At 42.1% G+C, this 21,247-nt stretch overlaps 1 protein-coding gene across 1 annotated transcript in view; it reads left to right on the top strand.

The window, feature by feature from the left end:
- The window catches only part of GAD2 (glutamate decarboxylase 2), a 66,217-nt gene extending 47,727 nt beyond the window's left edge, over nt 1-18,490 (top strand). The window contains exons 12-16 of the mRNA XM_043884827.1: nt 583-661; nt 4,084-4,233; nt 11,419-11,526; nt 12,035-12,124; nt 14,406-18,490. Coding sequence (XP_043740762.1) covers nt 583-661; nt 4,084-4,233; nt 11,419-11,526; nt 12,035-12,124; nt 14,406-14,579 — 601 coding nt within the window. The 3' untranslated portion in view covers nt 14,580-18,490. The remainder of the gene's footprint in view (nt 1-582; nt 662-4,083; nt 4,234-11,418; nt 11,527-12,034; nt 12,125-14,405) is intronic.
- The last annotated feature ends 2,757 nt before the right edge of the window (nt 18,491-21,247 follow it).

A 21,247-nucleotide genomic window follows, 5' to 3' on the forward strand; every position in this document is an offset into this window, starting at 1 on the left:
CTGCTTACCAAGGATGTTGGGACAGATAGGCTGAAAGCTGCCTTGGGAGCCGCAGTGTATCTTCTCTGTGGTCCAGAAGGATATCTCTGGATGAGAGAAGAGATGTAAGCAGGGTATGAGCTAGCTGTTGTAAAAGAACACATTTGGAACATTTAGTCATCCATTGAATGGAAAGAAGGAGGAACTAGATTGGGAAAAGTACAGAATTCAGCAGCGGAATGAGCCACTGCTCTGAGCTCCAGGGCACTACAGTTGGGTCAGAGGCGGGAACACTGAAGGCATGGGGGACCCCCTGGTGCCCTGCTCTGTGGTGGCCAAAGGAGGGACCCTGGACGGGCCGATCGCAGTCACTCAGAGCTCTCAGACCACCATGGAGCTGAAGAGAGACCAGCCTTCACCTGCTCTCTTTGTAGACGAAGGAGAGGTTGTAGATTTTGAAGGGTCCCCCTCTTGTTTTGTAAGTTACCGTCATGCTGGAGTCTGAGAAACAGTGCCAGGAACCCTGAGCCCTGTTGCGCCTCACAAGGGGTCATCTGAGCCTGTCATGGGTGCCACCCTCTTAACCTGATTTGTTTCCTTTAGGGCCAACTCTGTGACCTGGAATCCACATAAGATGATGGGCGTTCCTTTGCAGTGCTCTGCTCTCCTGGTTAGAGAAGAGGTATGTCATTCCTCACTCATGGCCACATCCATAGTTGGGGTTGGATAGAGTGATGTATGTAGTGACAAAATTAAGATGATTTTACAGAATGGGACAGTGAGCCACATCCACAGTAGGGGAAATTGTGAATGAGGACAGCTGTAAGGCCCTGCTCTTATGTCCAAATATAGGATGGTTATATTCTGACTAGATGAGGCAGGCATGTTCCATGCATGGCTGAATTATTGTGCTTGTGAAAAAGGCATAGGACATTAGGTTGTACTCTGATGCAGGGTCAACAGTGGGTCAAGAGAGAAATACCATTCAAAAATTAGTCATGGGATTGAAAGAAGTGGAGTTTCAGGGTGAGGGAGGTGGCAGTCCCCCACTGTCCTCTGGTTAAACCACACTTGGAGTGGTTTGCTCAGGTTAGCATCTAATCGTATAGGAGACCCCATCAAGCAAGACCTCCAATAGTGAGGGACATTAATCAACATGAACAGAGGTAGTTGAAAGAACTAAAGATGTTTAATCTAATCTAAAAAAGGTTTAACTTAAAGGACTGAGAGGAAGGCAGCCTTTACAACATAAATGACTCAGGTTGGAGAGATTTGTTTTTTATTTGAGGCTTCAGGGAGCTGGGTTAGTCACATTGGATGGTATGGCTTTGATGACAAAATCACAATAACCATGATTTGAAGTCTGACTTGGGGTCAATGAAAAGAATGCTTTTCTAAAAATTAAGCTGCCCAACAGGTAATGAATGACTTAGGTAGGAATAAATCCATCATCAGGGGAGCTGACTGAATGGAAATTGGACAAGCACTTGTTAGAAAGAGGATGGAAAGATAGAAGGAGCAGGAATAGGGACTGACCTGGAGGTCCAGGGTTAAGACTCCATGCTTCCACTGCAAGGGGCAAGGTTTCAATTTCTTGGAACTAGGGTCGCACATGCCTCGTGGCATGACCAAAAAAGAAGAAGGGGGAAGCAATAGATGAACAGCTCTAGGATCCCTTTGAAATCCAAGCGTTCATAACATATCTTTTATAGAGGTCCAAGGAATAATACCATGCTATCAGATGATATTCTGTGATAAGAGAGTTCTTGGTTTCAAAAAAACTTGGAATATATTAGCTTAAAGAGTTGAAAACAAGTTTCATAATTTCAGGGAGTATCTTAACCTTTTATTGCTGATATATAATAAATATCTGAAAAAAGAGATATTTATGACGGTTTCTGAAGTTTATTTGATCAGGGGACTTTTTTGACAGCAACTCTCTTACAGCCAGCAGCTATTCGTGGATTTTAAAGTTTGGAATGTCATGGCTCAGAATCAGGGTATGATCTCACCTCTTTATGTGACTTCTACTTGTCCTTTTGTACAAGGAGACTGGCACTGTCTCACCTTTTAGAGATCATGTGCTCTGAGTTGCTTTTCCTATCCCAGTAGAAGTTGGTCTGGTTTATCCACCATTCCACACTCCCTGGGTGGTCTCCCTTAGGACTGATGGCACCTAGTCATGAGCTTCATGGCTGGGGGTAAAATGGTGCCAAGTTTCTATGACCATGAAACAAAATAGATGCACTTACTGCAGTTTTTAGTCTTACTGGTTTTCGAGTCCAATTCAATGTCATTCTACTGTTCTATTATAATTACATTGTACTGAATTTCTCCCACTCTCAAACAAATAACTTAGTGAATTCTACCAAATATGATGTCCAGACTACAAGACTGAGCCCAAATCTGTTATTATCATCTGGGTACCTACTCTGGTCTTTCAGGATCTAGATCAAATTTTAGCTGCATTTTGTTTTAGTTTGGAGAACTTTCAAAAGGGGCTCTCACTTCTAACTTCAACCAAGTGATCACAGTTTAGTCTTTTCTTCTCTTGTCATGAGTCACAAAGGGAAAAAGTCAATGCCAAAACTTCTGTAAAATTGCAATTACACTGTAGATAACCAAAGCGTCAAAGACTTCCTGTGGTTCGTGACAAATTGCAATGTGGTGAAGTGGCTGACGATGCTGTTTTAGTCAGAGAACATGATTCATTCACTGGTCTTTGGAATAGTTCAATCACTTTGCCACCCATTTTCCATAGTTAGCTTGTGGTGCCAGGGTAAATTAATGGTCATTGGGAACGAAACTTTCCACTATAACTACCATAAGCAAGTGAGCATGAAAACACAGTGCCCAAACCCTAACCCCTCTTGAGAGAGGAGCATGACATCTTAAAGATTCACTATTTTGAAGACCTCAGAGTACCAATGTCTTTATTTTTTAGATTTTAGCATCTTAAGATAATAGCAGTGAATTGTACTGGGTTTCCTAGGTGACTCAGTGATAAGGAATCCTGCCAAGCAGGTGATGGGAGTTCCACTCCTGGGTTGGGAGGATCCCCTGAAAGAGGAAATGGGAACACACTCCAGTATTCTTGCCTGGGAAATCCCATGGACAGAGGAGCCTGATGGGCTACAGTCCATGGGGTTGCAAAGAGTCAGATACGACTTGACTAAACCACCACCACAATGAATTGTCCTATAAACTATGATTTCCATAAAGAACTCAAACACTTACAGCTAAATGGTAAAGTACTTGAACTCAATATGAATGAAAGAGTAGGAGAATCACACTAATGATATCTTGCAAAACCAAAGAATTTTCAAAATAGTTTGATTACAGCAAAACCAGAACATCAGGACATCCTCCCAATGAACATTATACTCTGATTGTGATTTTTTTAAAAAAATGCCTTCTCACTAAAATTCACCTGAGCTGGATTTACATTCCAACTGTTCCATTTCTAGGTAAAAGCTACAGAGCAGCTTATATAAAGTTTTTGATGTTCGGTCTCATCTGTAAGATGGGAATTATTAATAACCAGCCACAACAAAGGGTATTGTGAAGCTTAAGCAGAAGTAATCAACAAATTGAAAAAAAAATAAATGCCTTCTCTTAAAAAGGAGAGTAAAAGTATAAATATGCCCTGATGTTAACCTCTGGTAATAGCTGACCCTAAGCCATTTTTTCCCATAGAACTGACCTATAGCAACAGTTTATCTTGCTCAGATACTTGTCTCACTTTTTTTCTCATTTGATTCTTACTGTTTTCTTTCTCCAGGATATTCAGCTCCTCTTTCTTATATATTTTTCTTAATAATTTCCATCACAAAGTAAACCCAATAGAACACATTATAAAGTCAGTAGAGAGTTTACTAAAGGCTTCCCGGGTGACTCAGATGGTAAAAAATCTGCCTGCAATGCTGAAGACCTGGGTCAGAAAGATCCCCTGGAGGATGGCATGGCAACTCACTCCAGTATTCTTGCCGGGAGAATCCCATGGACAGAGGAGCCTGGCCGGCTACAGTCCATGGAGTCACAAAGGTCAGACATGACTGAGCGCGACTAAGCACAGAGTTTCCTAGGTTTTCTCTTCTCTTCTAGGGATTGATGCAGAGTTGCAACCAGATGCATGCCTCCTACCTCTTCCAACAAGATAAACACTATGACCTGTCCTACGACACTGGAGACAAGGCCTTACAGTGTGGACGCCATGTTGATGTTTTTAAACTCTGGCTAATGTGGAGGGCAAAGGTGAGCACCCCAGAATTGGCTGAATGGCAACTAAAAACAGATGCTGTATCTGGTGACCCTTGTTAGGACATGTCAAAATTGACTTCCAAATTGAAAATTATTTACTCAAGACGAAATTTCCTGAATCCTAGATCTAGTTAATCTGCATTCTACATGGGCAGAAATATAAGAAATCTGTTGTGTGTTTGTTTGTTTTTTGTTTAAGCCAAATTGCTTCTAATGCTCATTTATCTAAAAAACCAATCCATATTGCTTTATACAGCAGAATCTCTGGATTCCTAAGAGGTGTTTCACTGTTGTTCTTGTCCCAACTCTTGGTTTTTACCCAGTGATTGATCATTTGGGTACGTTAAATGTAGACTTTTTGTTTGGAGAACAAAAAAGAAAAGGAAAAAAAATCAGCATGATAGCTTGTTTTTGTCATTTCATAGAGTAACCTCTAGTTATAAAGCTTTTTTAAAAAACCCTGGAACTTCCTGGTGACCTCCTTTAGTTTGGTTTCTCTATTTACCTCAAAATTTAACTGTGGATGATCACCCCTCTCTCAGACATGGAACTCTGTAACTAATGTTGTGCGCTACTGGCTGGACCTAATTATAGCTTCCAAGAGCACACGTGTGTGGGTAAATGTAAGCAGGCTGGGAAGGTCAAAGATTTTATTTTTCACTTTGACCAGATTCCTAACTTAAATGTCACAGCTCGGTGACTTTCCACCTGGTTTCATTTATCTCCCACAGGAGGCAATGGCTAGAGCCAGTAGGGACATGCTGGAAAAACCCAACTGCTAGAAAAGTCCAACTGTTAAAAGAGTACGTGAGGGAAACGTGACAAAGGGAGAGATGAGAGGGAAGCTGGTGAGACCTCGGTCCAGTGTGTTTGGGAAATGGTCCACGAATTTGACTCTCAGCTTTCTTTCTTTCTTTTTTGTAATATTCAGTTATTTTATGTATTTATTTAGACTGTGCTGGGTCTTTGTTTCTGTGTGTGGGCCTTCTCTAGTTGCAGTGAGCAGGGACTATCCTCTAGTTGCAGCACACAGGCTTCTCACTGCGATGGCTTCTCTCATTGCAGAGCCTGGGCTCTAGGGCTCATGGACTTCAGTAGTCACGTTGCACACAGGCTTAGTTGCCCTGAGGCATGTGGGATCTTCCCCGACCATGGATAGAACCCATGTCCTGTGCATTGGCAGGTGGATTCTTAACCACTGGACCCCCAAGGACATCTGGCTCTCAGATTTCTAAGTATCCTACATGAAGAGGTGACAGATCAGCCCCATAGAAATAAGCAAATGACTTGGTCAGCTGGATGAGACCACAGAATGGCTCCTTCGTCAGGTCTGTAGAAAGAGCTATGGACCAGGTCCACAGTACCCAGTCCATATGCTGGTGTTTAAGCAAACTGAATTTCCTTAGACAGTTCCACACAGGCAGATGGCTAATAAGAAAAAGAGGGGACTTAGGAGTGAAATAGTTGACATCTATTGGATTGGCCAAAAAGTTCATTCAGGCTTTTCTATAACATCTGATGGAAAAATTCAAACTAACTTTTTGACCAACTTAATATTGTATGGAATCTTCTTTAAACCCATCCTGGAAAAAGGCAGTTTAACTAGAAAGATGGTCTTGCTTAATGCACAAAAATTCTTAGCTGGTTTCCAGGGGTGGCTGGACTACATGGTCTTCAAGCAAACCTCCATCATGTTATTTGGCCTGATTGAGTTTTCTTTAAGTATTGCTAAGTACAAGACAGTTACCTGGAGTGAGACCCAAGGTGACTTATTGCCCCATAAAGGTGTGTGATGAGTGGGCTAAAATCCCTTGAGCTGGGCAGGGGACTCCTTCCTCTTTTGAAAGTTGAGTGCCTGACAAGGACAGGTATCTGGTCCCCACTGCCCAAGTCGAGACTCTCTGTTGGCAATGACACTATCATTTGGCAATAATAAATCCATCAGAAATGTAGACTTATTGGTGTACTCTCAGGCTGTTTTCAAATGAGCAGGCTTTTCATGTCCTTGATTGGTGGGAATGATAAAATGACAGAGGTAAACATTAGCTAGGAAGTTGAGGAAAGCTTGGTCTCTAAATATTGTTCAGTGTCCCTCTTTTTGCCTCTTGTTCCCCTGGTGTTTTTATTCAGATGATGATCATTAGCTATATTTACACAAAAATGTATCTGGCATGGTTCATCGGATCCTGCTGCTTCTTTTCCATTGGAAGCCTCCCTGCCAGCTTGGTGCAGCTGGCTGGTTCTCAGAGAAATCACACAGAAGACATCAGGTGTGAGCTCAACAGCAGGACCAGTGAAGCTTGAAATAAAGGCAGAGGATCCAGTTTATAAAAGGGCTGAGATACAGACACCAGAAGAGGGGATAACAAGAGAGAGAGAGAGAGATCACAGTGGCTGTGTAACTTATGGACACATACATTTTGCATTGAAAATTAGTTTATTATCATCATCCAGAATTTAAAATAGTTTCATTAGTTCTTGTACATTATATTTGTGAAAAGGAATAATTCATTTTCTAACATTCATATGTAAGATGTGAACAGAAATGAAGACATCTGGATAACTCTTTATAATTAATGAAAGCCAACATATTGTTTCTGTGTAAAATGCAGAAAGAGACTGTAGTAAAGAACTTCAAAAAAGAACTTGAATTACTTAGAAGACAGGGGCACCTATTTTTTTAATTCCTTACACAAAGCCCTAAGTATCTAGACATCTAAATGACAAAAACATCCATTTGACTTTCAACTTAAAGTTGCGTTTTTTTTTTTAATGAAATAATAACTATTAAAGTAATAATCTCAGTCCTACAATCAAGATCAAGGGTAAACACCCTCTGATACGCCTAGCTCTGTCATAATACCAGCCAGGGCAGGAGAAGTCAATCTCCCTAAGAACCACGAGAGAGTTGGCCGTGTCATTCTGTTTTGCATTTGCAAAAACAATAATGAAGAGGAAGAGAAGGAATGTGACATTAATCTGCAAACCCTCTGTTATAAGATACACCTGGAGAATACAATGCTCCAGTGAATCCACATTTTCTCCTTAGTAAGATAAGCCATGGGAAAATAGTAATCTAAGTATAAATTCCTATTCTTTCACCTGTTAATAACAAATGGAGCTAAATGCACTGAAGACAACTGTCATATTAAATCCAAGACAACTTTATTTAAAGGAGCAAATTAATGTGAAAAAGAAAAAAAATTGAGCCTCTTGATGTGGAATGCTAGAAGGTACTCTGGATGGTGACATGATTTGTAAGCTTTTCACTGGCAAAGACACTGTGTCTGTCTTCAACTCTGTTCTTATTGGGTAAACCTTTTATTTTGTCTATTTTCTTTTCTTACAGCATTTTATTAGAGAATCCTAGAACTTGATTATTTTTCATCTTGACAGATTACCTCAGTTAAAACTCTGTGTAGACAGAAAAAAAGAAAAAAACCTCAAAAGGAGTCCCTTTGTTTAGGCTTGCAGTGATGGCTTAATATATAACTGCAGAGTTTTTACTGTAAATCTTGATGTTTGTATATGATTATGCAGATTGGCAGATTTTCTTATAATTTTCTGATTGACCTCCATAATTAAAGTATAGATAACAGTGGGACTGGCAAATGGCTGAGGGAAAAAAGAAACCAGGAGAAACTATTAAAGGGAAATGGATGTCCTGCACTCCTTACTGAGTGAGTGAATGTTCCCTTTCTCTCTAAAATATTAATTTTTTTCATAAGTGGCTACTGATTGTCTGTTGCTGGATGAGATCAGGGGCTACAGTTTCCAGGCAGGAAAGAGAAATTCACCAATGACCCTCACAAATGACAGAATACCAACTAGGGGATGGGGATTGACATACTATTATATATAAAATAGATAACTAATAAGAACCTATTGTACAGCACAGTACTCAATTCTCTGTAATGGCCTATATAGGAAAAGAATCTTAAAAATGAAAGTGGATATATGTATACGTGTAACTGATGACTCTGTGGTGAAGAAACTGCCTGCCACTTCGGAAGACCTGGATTCAACCTTTCAGTCAGGAAGATCCCCTGGAGAAGGGAATGGCTACCCACTCCAGTGTTCTGGCCTGGGACATCCCAATAAGAGAGGAGCCTGGCGGGCTACAGGTCATGGGGTCGCAAAAGAATCTGACACGACTTAGCAACTAAACAATAGCACACGATTGAGTCACTTAGCTGTACTCGTGAAATTAGCACAGCATTATAAATCAGCTGTATTCCAATAAGGGCTTCCCTGGTGGCTCAGATGGTAAAGAATCCGCCTTCAATGCGGGAGACCTGGGTTCGATCCCTGGGTTGGAAAGATCCCCTGGAGGAGGGCATGGCAACCCACTCCAGTATTCTTGCTTAGAGACTCCCCATGGACAGAGAAGCCTCATGGGGTTGCAAAGTTGGACATGACTGAGTGACTAAGCACAACACAGCATATACTCCAATAAACATTTTTTAAAAAATAGAATACAACTGTTTATAAAAGAAACACATACACCTTGAAGAGTCAAAGAATGAAGAGCTCAGTCCTAGTTTGAGAGCCAAGAATGATTCATCAAGAACTGACCTTTGAGACTGATTGTGAACAGGATGGATAGAATAAGTAAGACCTCGGCCAGCAGAGCTGGGAGAAGGGACATCCCAGGAAGATGGTCAGGCAGGGGCTGAAGGGCATATCCTGAGCTAGTGGAGCATCTCAATTGACTGAAGAATAATTAGGATGTTACCATTCAGATGAGAAGTAAGAGGTCCTGAGTGGGTCCATCCAAACCCATTCTGAGTGTGTAAGGATGAGGGATAAGATAAAACATCTTTCTCCCGAACCTCTTTCAGTGTAGCCCTGAGTCTGGGAACCTGCCGTCCACCCAGAAGTGGTCATCTGAGATTTCAGCTTCCTTCCCAGTGATTCGGGTCATGGAGAGGCATTGCCTGATAAGGCTTTATAGATGCCTTTATCATTCTCACAAGAAGAGCTGTATTGCCTATAATGAGTCAACAAGCAATTGATATTAATAGAATGAATTTCGGAGAATCTCCTAAAAACCTACAAAACCTTGAAAATAAAATGTGAATCTTAGTCTCATGAATATCCAGTTTGAAAGGAGGAGCCCCGGACTTTTACAGGCACATCAGAGTCCCCTGGTAGCTCTTCAGCCTTCATCTCGAGGGGGCAGATGGATTATTCCTGAGCTTAGCCAGACTGGACTCCCAGACTAGCAGGGCTAGAGAACTCCCATCCCGTCGTGGTAACCCCACTCCCTTTACGGTACAGTCACACTCATTTTCAGAGCATTCATTCCACCTCACTACGTCTCTGTGTGGGAAATCGCACAGGTACCATCATTCCATGTGACCAGAAAAGTCAGCCAAGGCCATGCGGCTGGACAGGGTCAGAGCCATACTGGTCCTGAACAGATCCTGGATCAGGTTCTTGCAAGCTGAAATCCAATGCGAGACTGGTCCCAAGGATCCAGTTTGGCTAACAGTAAACTCTCCCCCCTCTTATCTAACGTCCATCCCAAGTGGACCCAAACTGCCAGCTTGGTCCAAATCAATGGTAAATCCTTGGCACCCACAGACTCATTGAGTGCATGGGTGATGGCCTGGATGTCCAGGCATCAGGTGGATACTTGGAGTCACAGGAACCAGTTAGCAAGAGTGGCAGTCCCTAAAGAAATGGATTTCTGAACCCATCAGCTCTCTTAAATGCAGCTTACTCTTAAAAATGTTTCATATGTTACAAGTCATCATTCTGCCAGGTCCCCCTTTTAGATGACATGATGAGACTGTATGTTAACAGGAAAGTGGGCCCCTCTTGTCTCCATTATTACTTCCTCTGGATTTCAGGTTGGATTAGTCACTGGTAGGTCTGTTCTCAGAGTTCCTGGGACGAGCATTCACTGTTTCTCTGAGCTTTCCTGTAGTACTCCACACATACCAGTGGAGTTAGGAGTAAAGCCGTGTGAAAAGTAATTCCCTGGTGTTGGGGTCCCCAACCTCCAGGATCTGATAACTGATGATCTGAGGTAGAGCTGATGTAATAATAATAGAAATAGAGTGCACAGTAAATGTTATGTGCCTGAATCATTCTGAAGCCTTCTCCCCACCCCCGGTCTGTGGAACGTTGTCTTCCACGAAACCAGTCCCTGGTGCCAAAAATGTTGGGGACCGCTGCCCTAGTGCGTCCTGTTGTCAGTGAAACAGTAGTAGTTCAAGGCCGTCGTGTTGTTTTTCACAAGTCCAGATCCTGGGCTTCCAACAGCTGGAAAGTGAAAGACCTCTGTGATAATGTTCACCCATTACAGACATAGGAGTCATTTTATCCCCAAGTGTTAGTCGCTCAATCATGTCCGACTCTTTGAGACTCCATGGATTGTAGCCCACCAGGCTCCTCTGTCCAGGGAGTTTTTCAGGCAAGAATACTGAAGTGGATAGCCATTCCCTTCTCCAGGGGATCTTCCCGACTCTGGGATCAAACCCAGGCCTCCCTCATTGCAGGCAGATTTTTTTTTTTTTTACCACCTGAGCCACCAGGGAAGCCCCATTTACCCCCAGAGGAGAAATCTAATAAGCTTTGCAAAATGACAGGCTAATAGAGCATCTGTGTGCCTCTCAGTCAGTAATTCTTTTGTCCAGCACATATTCATTGAGCACCTACCCTATCTGTTCTATAATGGGGGTACATTGGTGAACAAAAGTGGGATCTGGAAATGGCAAATTTACCTGATGGGCAGGGACTCAGCAGACATCCAGGAAGGGGAGGGGTGGTCTCTGATGATGCTTTTAATCTGCAGGAAAAGAATAGCCAGCCCTCCTGTCATTAATGACTTCCATAATTACTCCTCTGAGTGGCAGTGGTAAATTTTCCCCTCGAGTAATCAAAATAATTGGCTGGGGAATAGAGGCTCTGAAAGAAAGGGATTCTGCCGTGGAGAGCTGTGACGACATGAAAGGGAACAGAGGCATCTGATGTGGAAAGCATGAAAGGAGGACTAATTGCCAGAAAAGCCTCTAGACACATGGTCTCGTGTAAGCAAAGTTCCGGTGCAGAGCAGAGGCCGAGGGGTCCGAAAGACCACCAGTGTCCAGAGGGATGCGTCCCTCCATCTCACCTGAGAGCTCGCCCACCTTCCTCAGCTTGACTGCTAAGCTCTCTTCTTCTCTCACGTAGGGGACCACCGGGTTTGAAGCACATATTGATAAGTGTTTGGAGCTGGCGGAGTATTTATACAATATCATAAAAAACCGAGAAGGTTATGAAATGGTGTTTGATGGAAAGGTATGTATTCTGATTTCTACAGTGCACCCCCCCCAAAGTTCAGTCCATTCTAACTCTTTGCGGTTTTTAAAATATTTTATTTATGTATTTATTTGGCTGCACCAGGTCTTAGTTGCAGCATGTGGGATCTAGTTCCCCCGGGGATTGAACCTGGGACCCTGCATTGGGAGTGCAAAGTCTTAGAAACTGGACCACTAGGGAAGTCCCCATTCCAATTCTTCTCACTGATATTTTCTGAAGCTAAGAATATACTGTCCAAGTAAGTGAGACCATGACAAAGGAGAAGCAGTGGGGAGGGGGTAACCATTTAGAATGGAAGTATAAATCCAACTCTCTCTCACACACACACAAATACTGTATAATGGTGTGAAAGTCAGGCAGTTCAATGGTGATTAGAGATTTAAAAGCAGGATTGTATCTAGAAGCTGCAGAAGAGATTTGAAATGTCCTTGGAATTTTCAGACTTGTTTGTTTGAACTGAGCATGAATTTGACTTTCCTCTTTGTAGCCTCAGCACACCAACGTCTGCTTCTGGTATGTACCTCCGAGCTTGCGTGTCCTGGACAACAATGAAGAGAGACTGAGCCGCCTGTCCAAAGTAAGGACTCGCGTTCCCCTGATCTGGACCTCAGTGTCCTTTCATGTCCATATCATCCTCATGACAGATGTGCATGTCTTTAGGGAACATCTATCTTCAGCCATGGTCACGGGTCCCCTGCCCCCTGTGGCTTCCTATAGAACCAGGACACACAGAACTGGTCTGTCCAGACTTTTAACAACTCAACTGCTTCTGTGTTCTGAGAGCATGTTTATGAAGGCTGAAAATAAGCACTAGGTCATACCTTTCCTGGCTTCACAACTCAGCGGCAATCAGCTGAAATTGCTGATCTGCCAAGAGAAACTGGTGCTCAATTACAAATGTGAAAAAGATTCCAGGCCCCAGAAATGGGTAGAAAACAAAACTGCTGCTGATCCTCTTGAGGAGCCATGTTGGTTGTTCACATTGAGTTCTCTGAGGAGTAAAACCTCATTGTAAACCAGTGGTCACGTAAGTGTTGATATTCAAAAGTCACATGTTCATAACTACATTCCCTTTGAATCTATCCTTCATGTGAGACAAATACAACTGTGATAGAGGGCATGGTTCCCATACTGAACTGAGTTGCTGACTATAAAGATCTGGCATAAGCCCAAAGCTTCCCTGATATCTACATCTCTGGTTACATATTTGCAGCCCTGAACTGAAAAGATCAATGTTATATTTACAAACTCCAGTGGTAAAATATGTGGACAGGTCCTGCATATAGTTGGACATAATTTAAAATGTATGCCTCATCCTGGGAGCTGTTCCTCTTATGCCAGTCTTTACGGTCAATAAGGACTCAGGGAGCCCTCCATGTGCAAACAGTGCTGTGTGGATAAAAGAAGTGAAAGACCCCATCCTTGACCTCCAGGAGCTTACAGTTGGGTACAAAGATAAGGTTTATTTTCTCATAAGTGAGGGGATGATAGGAATTAGAATATAGACAGACTCTATGGCTAAGGATCATGTACTTACAACTAAGAGAAAATATGCTAGTGGACTACAGAAGTCAGGAAAGGCTTCCTCATGGGTGTAGGGCTGTTGTGGAGCCTTGGAGGCTTTGTAAGATGCAAACTGGAAGAGAAGGGATTCTAAGCAGAGAGAACAAATGTGACATGGTGAGACTGAGGACGATGTAAAGGGATGAAAATATGTGCAGTACATCCAAGGGATATGGGATAAGGAGGTCTTGTCAGAGCTGCAGATTCATCTGGGTGAGCCCTGGGAGCTGAGTCCTCAGAACTGGTGACAAAAAGGCATTTGTGCTGAACTGAAGCATTTTAACTTAATCTCATACATAATAGAGGACCAAGGGCTGTAATTAGCCATCGGGCATAAACGTGGTAAAATCTTGTCTGTGATCCAGCTCCATAATGTTAAATCCTTGTGGGTGCAGCTTTTTGCCTCAGCTGACTCTTCATCACTATTAGGAAATATATTTCAAATCATCTTATGAACTGAGGAATCCAAAAAGAAATTATACAAATGAACTTATTTACAAAACAGATACAGATTCACAGACTTACAGAAGGAACCTGTGGTTGCCAGGGGGAAAGATGGGGGGATAGGATAGTTTGGGATGGACAGACACACACTGCTGTATTTAAAATGGATAATCGACAACTGTATAGCACAGAGAACCCTACTCAATGTTATGCGGCAGCCTGGATGGAAGGGGAGTTTTGGGGAGAATGGATATATGTATCTGTATGGCTGAGTCCCTTTGCTGTCCATCTCAAACTATCACAACATTGTTAATCGGCTATACTCTAATATAAAACAAAAAGTTTAAAAAAGAAACTAGGAAGCTTTAGGATCTCAAGAATGAAAATAGCCTTAAGATCTCAAAAACCTGCTTATTTTCACACATCACTTGATAGTGAGGCTTATATCTTCGTACCCAGTCTCTGAATTTTGTCTTACTTCCAATGATTTTATATTTACTGAAGGATTAAAAAGTTCCCCAAATGTTTTATTTCTAAACTCTTTATCCTTGGAACCAACATTAGCTTCTTCCTGTTGCCACAAAATACTAAGTAGAAAGTCAAAGATAAGTTGCAAGCTCCTGATAGCCCACCACTGATTATTCCTTTCAGCACCTTTGAGATCTTGGATGTATTAACCTGTTCTAGCCCTCTGTTCTCATAAAAAGTGGAAGCAGTTCCTTTAAGGAAAAACAGATATGGTTCTGATTGTTCAGTTAAATACTCAAAATGCTACTTGGCACTGGATTCTTTGATAATAGGAAGAAGCCCTGGGAGAAGCAGTCATTGCAGTGGTCTCATCTCTCCCACAGGTGGCTCCAGTGATTAAAGCCAGGATGATGGAGTATGGGACCACAATGGTGAGCTACCAACCCTTGGGCGACAAGGTCAACTTCTTCCGCATGGTCATCTCAAACCCCGCAGCAACTCACCAAGACATTGACTTCCTGATTGAAGAAATAGAACGCCTTGGACAAGATTTATAATAACCTAGCTCACTAAGCTGTTTGAATTCTCTAGGTAGACAATTAAGTTGTCACAAACCATGTAAATGTATTTGTAGTTTGTTCCAAAGTAAATCTATTTCTATATTGTGGTGTCAAAGTATAGTACAGTTTAAAAATCAAAAACTAACATTATTCCTTTTAAAAATCGTTTCTTAAGTTTAGAACACCTCTGTAATAATTAGTGACAAAAGGCTGTGTTCTAATCAATAAGGAAAAGCTTACAATTGTTATAAATACTTCCCTTACTTTTAATATAGTGTGCAAATCAAACTTTATTTTCAAGTCAGAGTAGTAGGGTTGAATAGTGCCAAATTGCCCCTGAATCATAAAAGGTTCTCTGGGGTACAGTGAAAAGGATAAAGTGAATATAAAATATATGTTGACAATAAAAAAAAAACTCTTGCCTTTTTCATAGTATTAGAAAAAAAAATTTCTAATTTACCTATAGTAACATATCAAGTGTATTTAAATACATATAATTTTACAAAAGGAAAATATATATATTAAAAAGAAATCCTATTTTGTAACATATAGATTTTTATTTTATATGGGTTATACAAACTGCAGGGGCAGATATAAAAACTAAGCCAGATTTTTTTTTTTTCTCTTTCTTTGAATGGAGGCACAATTAAACACTTAGCCAAGTTATTTAGGAACATAGACCCACAACAGAATGATGCCTTCTTTCTGTTCGGGCTCTTACAAAACAAACACAAAAGAATACTGCAGTTTCTTTAAAAAGTGATTGTCAGCTCGACAGTAAGATTCTGTTCCCTTTTCTGTTTTTCACCCATTGGACCTTAGCAGACCCGCACTGTAGGCCTGACAACTGGGCTTCATCTTAGACTAATGAGGGTAATCGTCTCTATTCTTATTTCCGTTCAGCCTGTTCTAAACAGAAGGTGAATGCTGGTTCTTGCGCTGTCTTCCCAGACAGTATTCTCTTATGAAGTCATGTGGATTCCTTAGAGAAAATAAAATCTAATCAGCCAGAGTAAAGAGGAATGAGACACACTCCAGATGTGGCGAGCCCAGAAAATTACACTTGGCCTTCAGTGTCTCTGTAAGAACAGTGACGTCATCCTGGAGGCCACATCGCCTGTCCGGGGAGGAGTTATTTCCCTCCCAGGTCATTGCTTTATTCCAATTCCTTCCCATTCCGACCCACAGAAGTCCTTCCTGCTGAGTTCCCCATCTCTGGGAACCCCAAATAATTAATTTCTACTTCATGAGGGGTTATGAGGAAATGAGCTCCTCACCCAAGACTTTTTTTAATTTTATATATTTATGTATTTATTTGGCCGTGCCAGGTCTTAGTTGTGGCACGCATGATCTTTAGTTGTGGCATGTGAACTCTTAGTTGTGGCATGTGGGATCTAGTTCCCTGACCAGGGATCAAGCCCTCTGCCGTAGGAGCTTGGAGTTTTAGTCATTGAACCACCAGGGAAGTCTCGTTACCCGGGATTTTGAAACAGCATCTTAAGACCCTTCTTCTATCTTCTGTGTCCCATTAAGATCAAAGTGACTGGAATACAGAGAGGACATATGCTCCATATAATTCAAAATAATATTCTAAAAGCATCCTTCTGCCCCTGCAAACCTGATGGAGAGACAGGCGCTAACAAGAGCTCTCATAGGTATTTATAGGGTACAGACTGTCAGATTCCAAGTGCTAGTGGAGGACTACATGTCCTGCATATGTATCCACATATATGCAGACTGTGGATGCACACTTAGGAGCATTCATCCTTTCTGTATGGACCTCTCAGATCTGTGATCAAGAAGACTGTAGGTATATGAGGGAAAGAAGAGGACCCCATCCTTCATCCTGTAGCAAAGCCCTCTCACTTGACCATAGGATCCAACCACCTGCAAGCTTCATGAGCTTGCCCCTACATCTCTCCCCTAGGTTGGATACAGAAACATTGATACTTGAGATGCACTTGGCTTTGGTTCCTCTCAGTCTAAGAAGCAAATGGATTTCCTATGCCTATCAGACTTCCTAGGTGGCGCTAGTGGTAAAGAGCCCGCCTGCCAATGCGGGAGACATAAGGGACATAGGTTTGATCCCTCAGTCAGGAAGATCTCCTGGAGAAGGAAATGGCAACTCACTCTAGTATTCTTGCCTGGAGAATCCAGAGGAACCTGACTGGCTACAGTCCATAGGGTTGCACAGAGTCAGACATGACTGAGGCAACTTAGCATGTATGTGTGTATGACTTTTAGGAAAAAAACCCTATGCCCCACAATTTTATGAAGGAGTAAGCCTCCCCTTCTAGGCTCTGTCTAATGGCCAAGCGTTCTAGAATTTGGCTGTTGAGAATAAGCACATAGCTGCCCAGCTATCATGAGCCTCAGGCCCAAAGGACCCATCTCAGAGGCAGAGATGCTAATTATCAAACCCACCATCCTGCCTGGAGGATGGAGCCCAATGTCCTGATATGGACAGACCCCTCTCTACTCCAAGAAGCTTCTACCTAGGGGGTCCAGACTCCCTAGCAGAATCGACTGCTTTTTCACTTGATGGTATGACTGAACTTAAAAGGGAACATTTGTGCCTGTGTTTGAAATTCCAAAAAAGAGTTTTTATCAATAGATCATTTCCCTAACGCCCTGACCTTCCCAGATTCTTTCCCAAGTTTGCTGGGAGCCTTGCGCCATTCTATGTAGTGAAATGCTATCAACCATAACCCACAGAAGGAGGTAAATAAAAGCCTGACAGATCCCAGTAGTTTAAACATTCTTTAAAGTAGGTTTGAAATCTGGTCAAGTGGAAGGAAAGTAGGGAAGGAAGGAGAGAAGGAAGGAAGGGAGATTGTTTTGAACTTTAGCGCAAATTCCCAGTGCCAAAGGCTTTTATGTGGGACCATTCTTTTACATGGGATTGCAAAGAGTCAGGCACGACTGAGTGACTGAACTGATTCTTTTACAAATATTAGAAAAGTTGGGTTTTAGCTTTAATCTGATTTGACATGGCCATTTTCATTTAGACAGCAATATTGTGTTTCTTATTTTTAAATACTTGAAAAAAAAAGTGTGATATGTTTTCATCAGAGACACATAAATGGTATTGACTTCCTGGACTGTGTCAAGGACATGAGGAAAGAAAAGGAAGTTAATCCTGTGTGTAACTGTGTTGCCTTTAAATATACTGCTAGTACTGTCTCGTCCCCTCAGATTGGGGTTGTGCACTTTAGATCTGAATTTGCAGTGTTGCAAGTCAACATGTGTCGCTGTAGAAGCTTGTCCAACATATTATTGACGTGTCTCTTCCTGTGCGGTGGCCGCACTGATATTCTGGGAACCACACTTGCATCCGCGCCATGCTCTCTGCTACATGGGGTGCCCTCTGCCTCAGCCCTCATGGGGAATGCCCTTGGCTCCGCTCGCTCCTGAGAAGTCTCCTTTGAGAATTGTGTGATTTCACACCATGCAACTTCAGTGTCTCTGAGAACAGGAGACAAATAAGGAGGGTCACCAGCAGCCAACCTCGCAGGTACTATCCCTGCTAGCATCATTCGGAGTAGACACCACTCCTCAGAATATGGACCAAGAAAGCATGGGTGTAAATATTGCAGCAGAACAGGGAACCCAGGAACCTAGCAGTGGGTATCATCTTGCACGCGCCCTCCTGTTTTCAAATGCTAAGTGCATATGCTGTGTATTGATTAGTTACCTATGCTGAAATACTGTTCCCCATTGGTGTTTCTGAAAGATATTGACACTTCCCCAGCATCGCTCCATTACTAAAGACAGAAAACAATAATAAAAAAAAAAGAGCTATAAACACGTGACAACCTGATCCTCTTACCAAATATGAACTTGTGTATGATCAAGGTATTTTATGTGTTGTCTCTCTAAATCCAAATAAATGTGTACATGTGGAAATATCTCAGATGCTGGATGCTTAATTCGGGCTTTGCCATGTTGAGGGGCTCATTTCTAATGACTTGTCCTGCATAAAAGGTCCTTCCACTGTCACAGAGCTCAGAGCATCTTTGGGTCTTCTTCGGGGAAAAAAACCTCTTACTTCTGTAGATGCTTCTCAAGGATATTTTTTTCACTACCCTGGTTTCTCCTTCACTCAGATCCAGTCTTTTTTTTTTTTTAAGGTATTTTATTATGGAAAATTTCATGTACCTGCCGAAGTGGAAGAAATAAGTGTAATGACCTCCCATGAAGGTTACAAGCAGCTTCAGAAATGACTAATTCAGAGCCTGGTACAGAAAAACCTGAATGGATTTTTGGCCAGCAGCAACATGACAAGGAGATTTGTTGGACACTCTTGGGTACAAGCCTTCCCCAGTGGCACAGTGGTAAAGAATCCACCTTTAGTGCAGGAGATGTGGGTTTGATCCCTCCTGGGTCAGGAAGATCCCCTGGATGAGGGCATGGTAATCCACTCTAGTATTCTTGTCTGGAGAATCCCATGGACAGAGGAGCCTGGTGGGCTACAGTCCTTGGGGTCGCTAAGAGACATGACTGAAGCCACTGAGAACACACACACTTGAAAACAAAGTGCTATGCGAACTGCTAACGTTTTAACTCACACAAAAACCTGGTGAAGATGATAGTTTAACAACATCCATGAAGATGTGAACAGGAACAGAAGATTGTTCCCAGCCTGGGGAGGGGCGGGGGGTCATGGGAACTAGGGCAGGAATGACAGGTGTTCCTCTTGATTTGCCTTTTGTCTATTGGTTCCCCTATAAGCAATATGAAATTATTCAGAATCTTCATCTCTTATGTCCTCCCTCCATATGTCTGCTTGAAGTGCTATCTATTCACTCCAGACTAATACCTTTAAGGGCATCTCAAGCCCATAGAGCAGCCTGGACCTGATAAGGCAAATCAGGATACACTCTACCACTGACATCCTCGTGGTGTTCTAGCTTTCACCCTGCTCACACACAGGCTTGCATGCGTGCTAAGTCACTTCAGTCATGTCTGACTCTTTGCAACCCTATGGGCTGTAGCCCGCCAAGCTCCTCTGTCCATGGGATTCTCCAGGGAAAAATACTGGAGTTGGTTGCCATGCCCTCCTCCAGGGGATCCTCCTGACTGAGGGATCAAACCTGAGTCTCATGTCTCCTGCATTGGTAGGCAGGTTCTTTACCACTAGCGCCACTTGGGAAACCTCACACAAAGGCTTAGAGACCTGAAAATACTCTGAAAGATCATTCATCCAGAGTTTCGCAAAACTCTGGCCTGAGGACCCAGGAAGAAGGAAGATGTCTCTAGTTTGGGGTACAATAAGAAGTTCAGGATGAAGATGGGGTTTTACACAGTTGAAGTCAATCTCTCATCTCTGGTTTTGCCCCTCGTGCATTTCATTGTTGCTTTCAATCATCCATGCCCTAACGTTTCTAAAATGATGACAGAAGGTGTTAGAAACTCTGCTAACTTGCTTTTTTTTTTTCCCCTATAAATCACAAATCTCAGAACCACTAATTCCATGAAAACTTTCAGATTCTCCCGGCCCTCAAACTCCATTTCAGGGCACTTAGCTCTTAATAAATGCTACTTAAATTGACTGGGATGTTTGTGAGTCAGACTGTAAGCTTTGAAAGACTGCAGGTAGCGAAGCAGTCTACGTGTTTCAAGAAGCTACAGATTCCCCAATAATACTTTCATTTTCAAATCCACACACATCCCAACACCTGTTGGCATTGAACTCCTCCCTTAGAACCTAAGATCTTTCATGATGTTTCAAATAAACAACAAAAAAAGATCCATCAAAATTAGTCTTTGATACAGTAGAAGTTGTGACTTTGAAATATCAAAACCATCTCTTCATTTCATTCTGTTGACTTCAGAAGAGAGAGAGTTATAGGCTTATTCATGTTCTAGATGTTGCCCAGGCTCCAGCGATTAGAACAGCAATTCTTTTTTTTACTTCACAGAATGTTTCCTGATCCACGATTTAAACAAATGTACACATCTGACACCATTTGCCACTGCACGGAAACTCACAATTCTCAGCAACATACATCAAAATGTTCATTTAGGAAAAACACCTGGTTTAACATCTGTCCTTGTTTATGCAAAGGAAACTCTTATTGGAAATGACTTAATAAACTCAGTTCTTTTCTTGCCAACCCAGTCAATCCTTAGTGGAAGTCTGCAGTAGGCAATAGGGAGGGAGACAAATATAGGGAGAGAAGCATGAAGCTCCTATTATTATTGTAAGCTCTTCATCCCAAAAAGACATCACAGAGGTTCCCCCCCACCACCTTGGCCTTCCATGAGCTGCAATTAACAAATATCTGCATCACTGGTATACGTATTTTAAGACTAAACGACAAAAGAGATTTGTTTTGACTATAAAAAACAATATTATCCCAATGTAGATGAAATTTCTTAAAAGATATTTCCATTCCCATACCTCCCCTGCTATTTCTTTCATCTGTAAGAGTAAGAGATTCCAATTCCCATGCCTACCCAAATAGTATTAAAATTACCTGCCCAGTATTTACAACGAAACAACCACAGGTGTTAATTATGGAAGCAGAGGGGTCCCAAGGAAGCTTCTTCTTGTCCTTGACATCCACTGAGGCTCTGAGTCCCATTAACTTCCTGCCCAGACACTACCAAGGCCAGATAAACACAAATTTGATTTACTAGGTATGATGAGTGCTCACAAGCAC

This window comes from Cervus elaphus, chromosome 23, assembly GCF_910594005.1.
Source record: "Cervus elaphus chromosome 23, mCerEla1.1, whole genome shotgun sequence".
NCBI classification, from domain to species: Eukaryota; Metazoa; Chordata; class Mammalia; order Artiodactyla; family Cervidae; genus Cervus; species Cervus elaphus.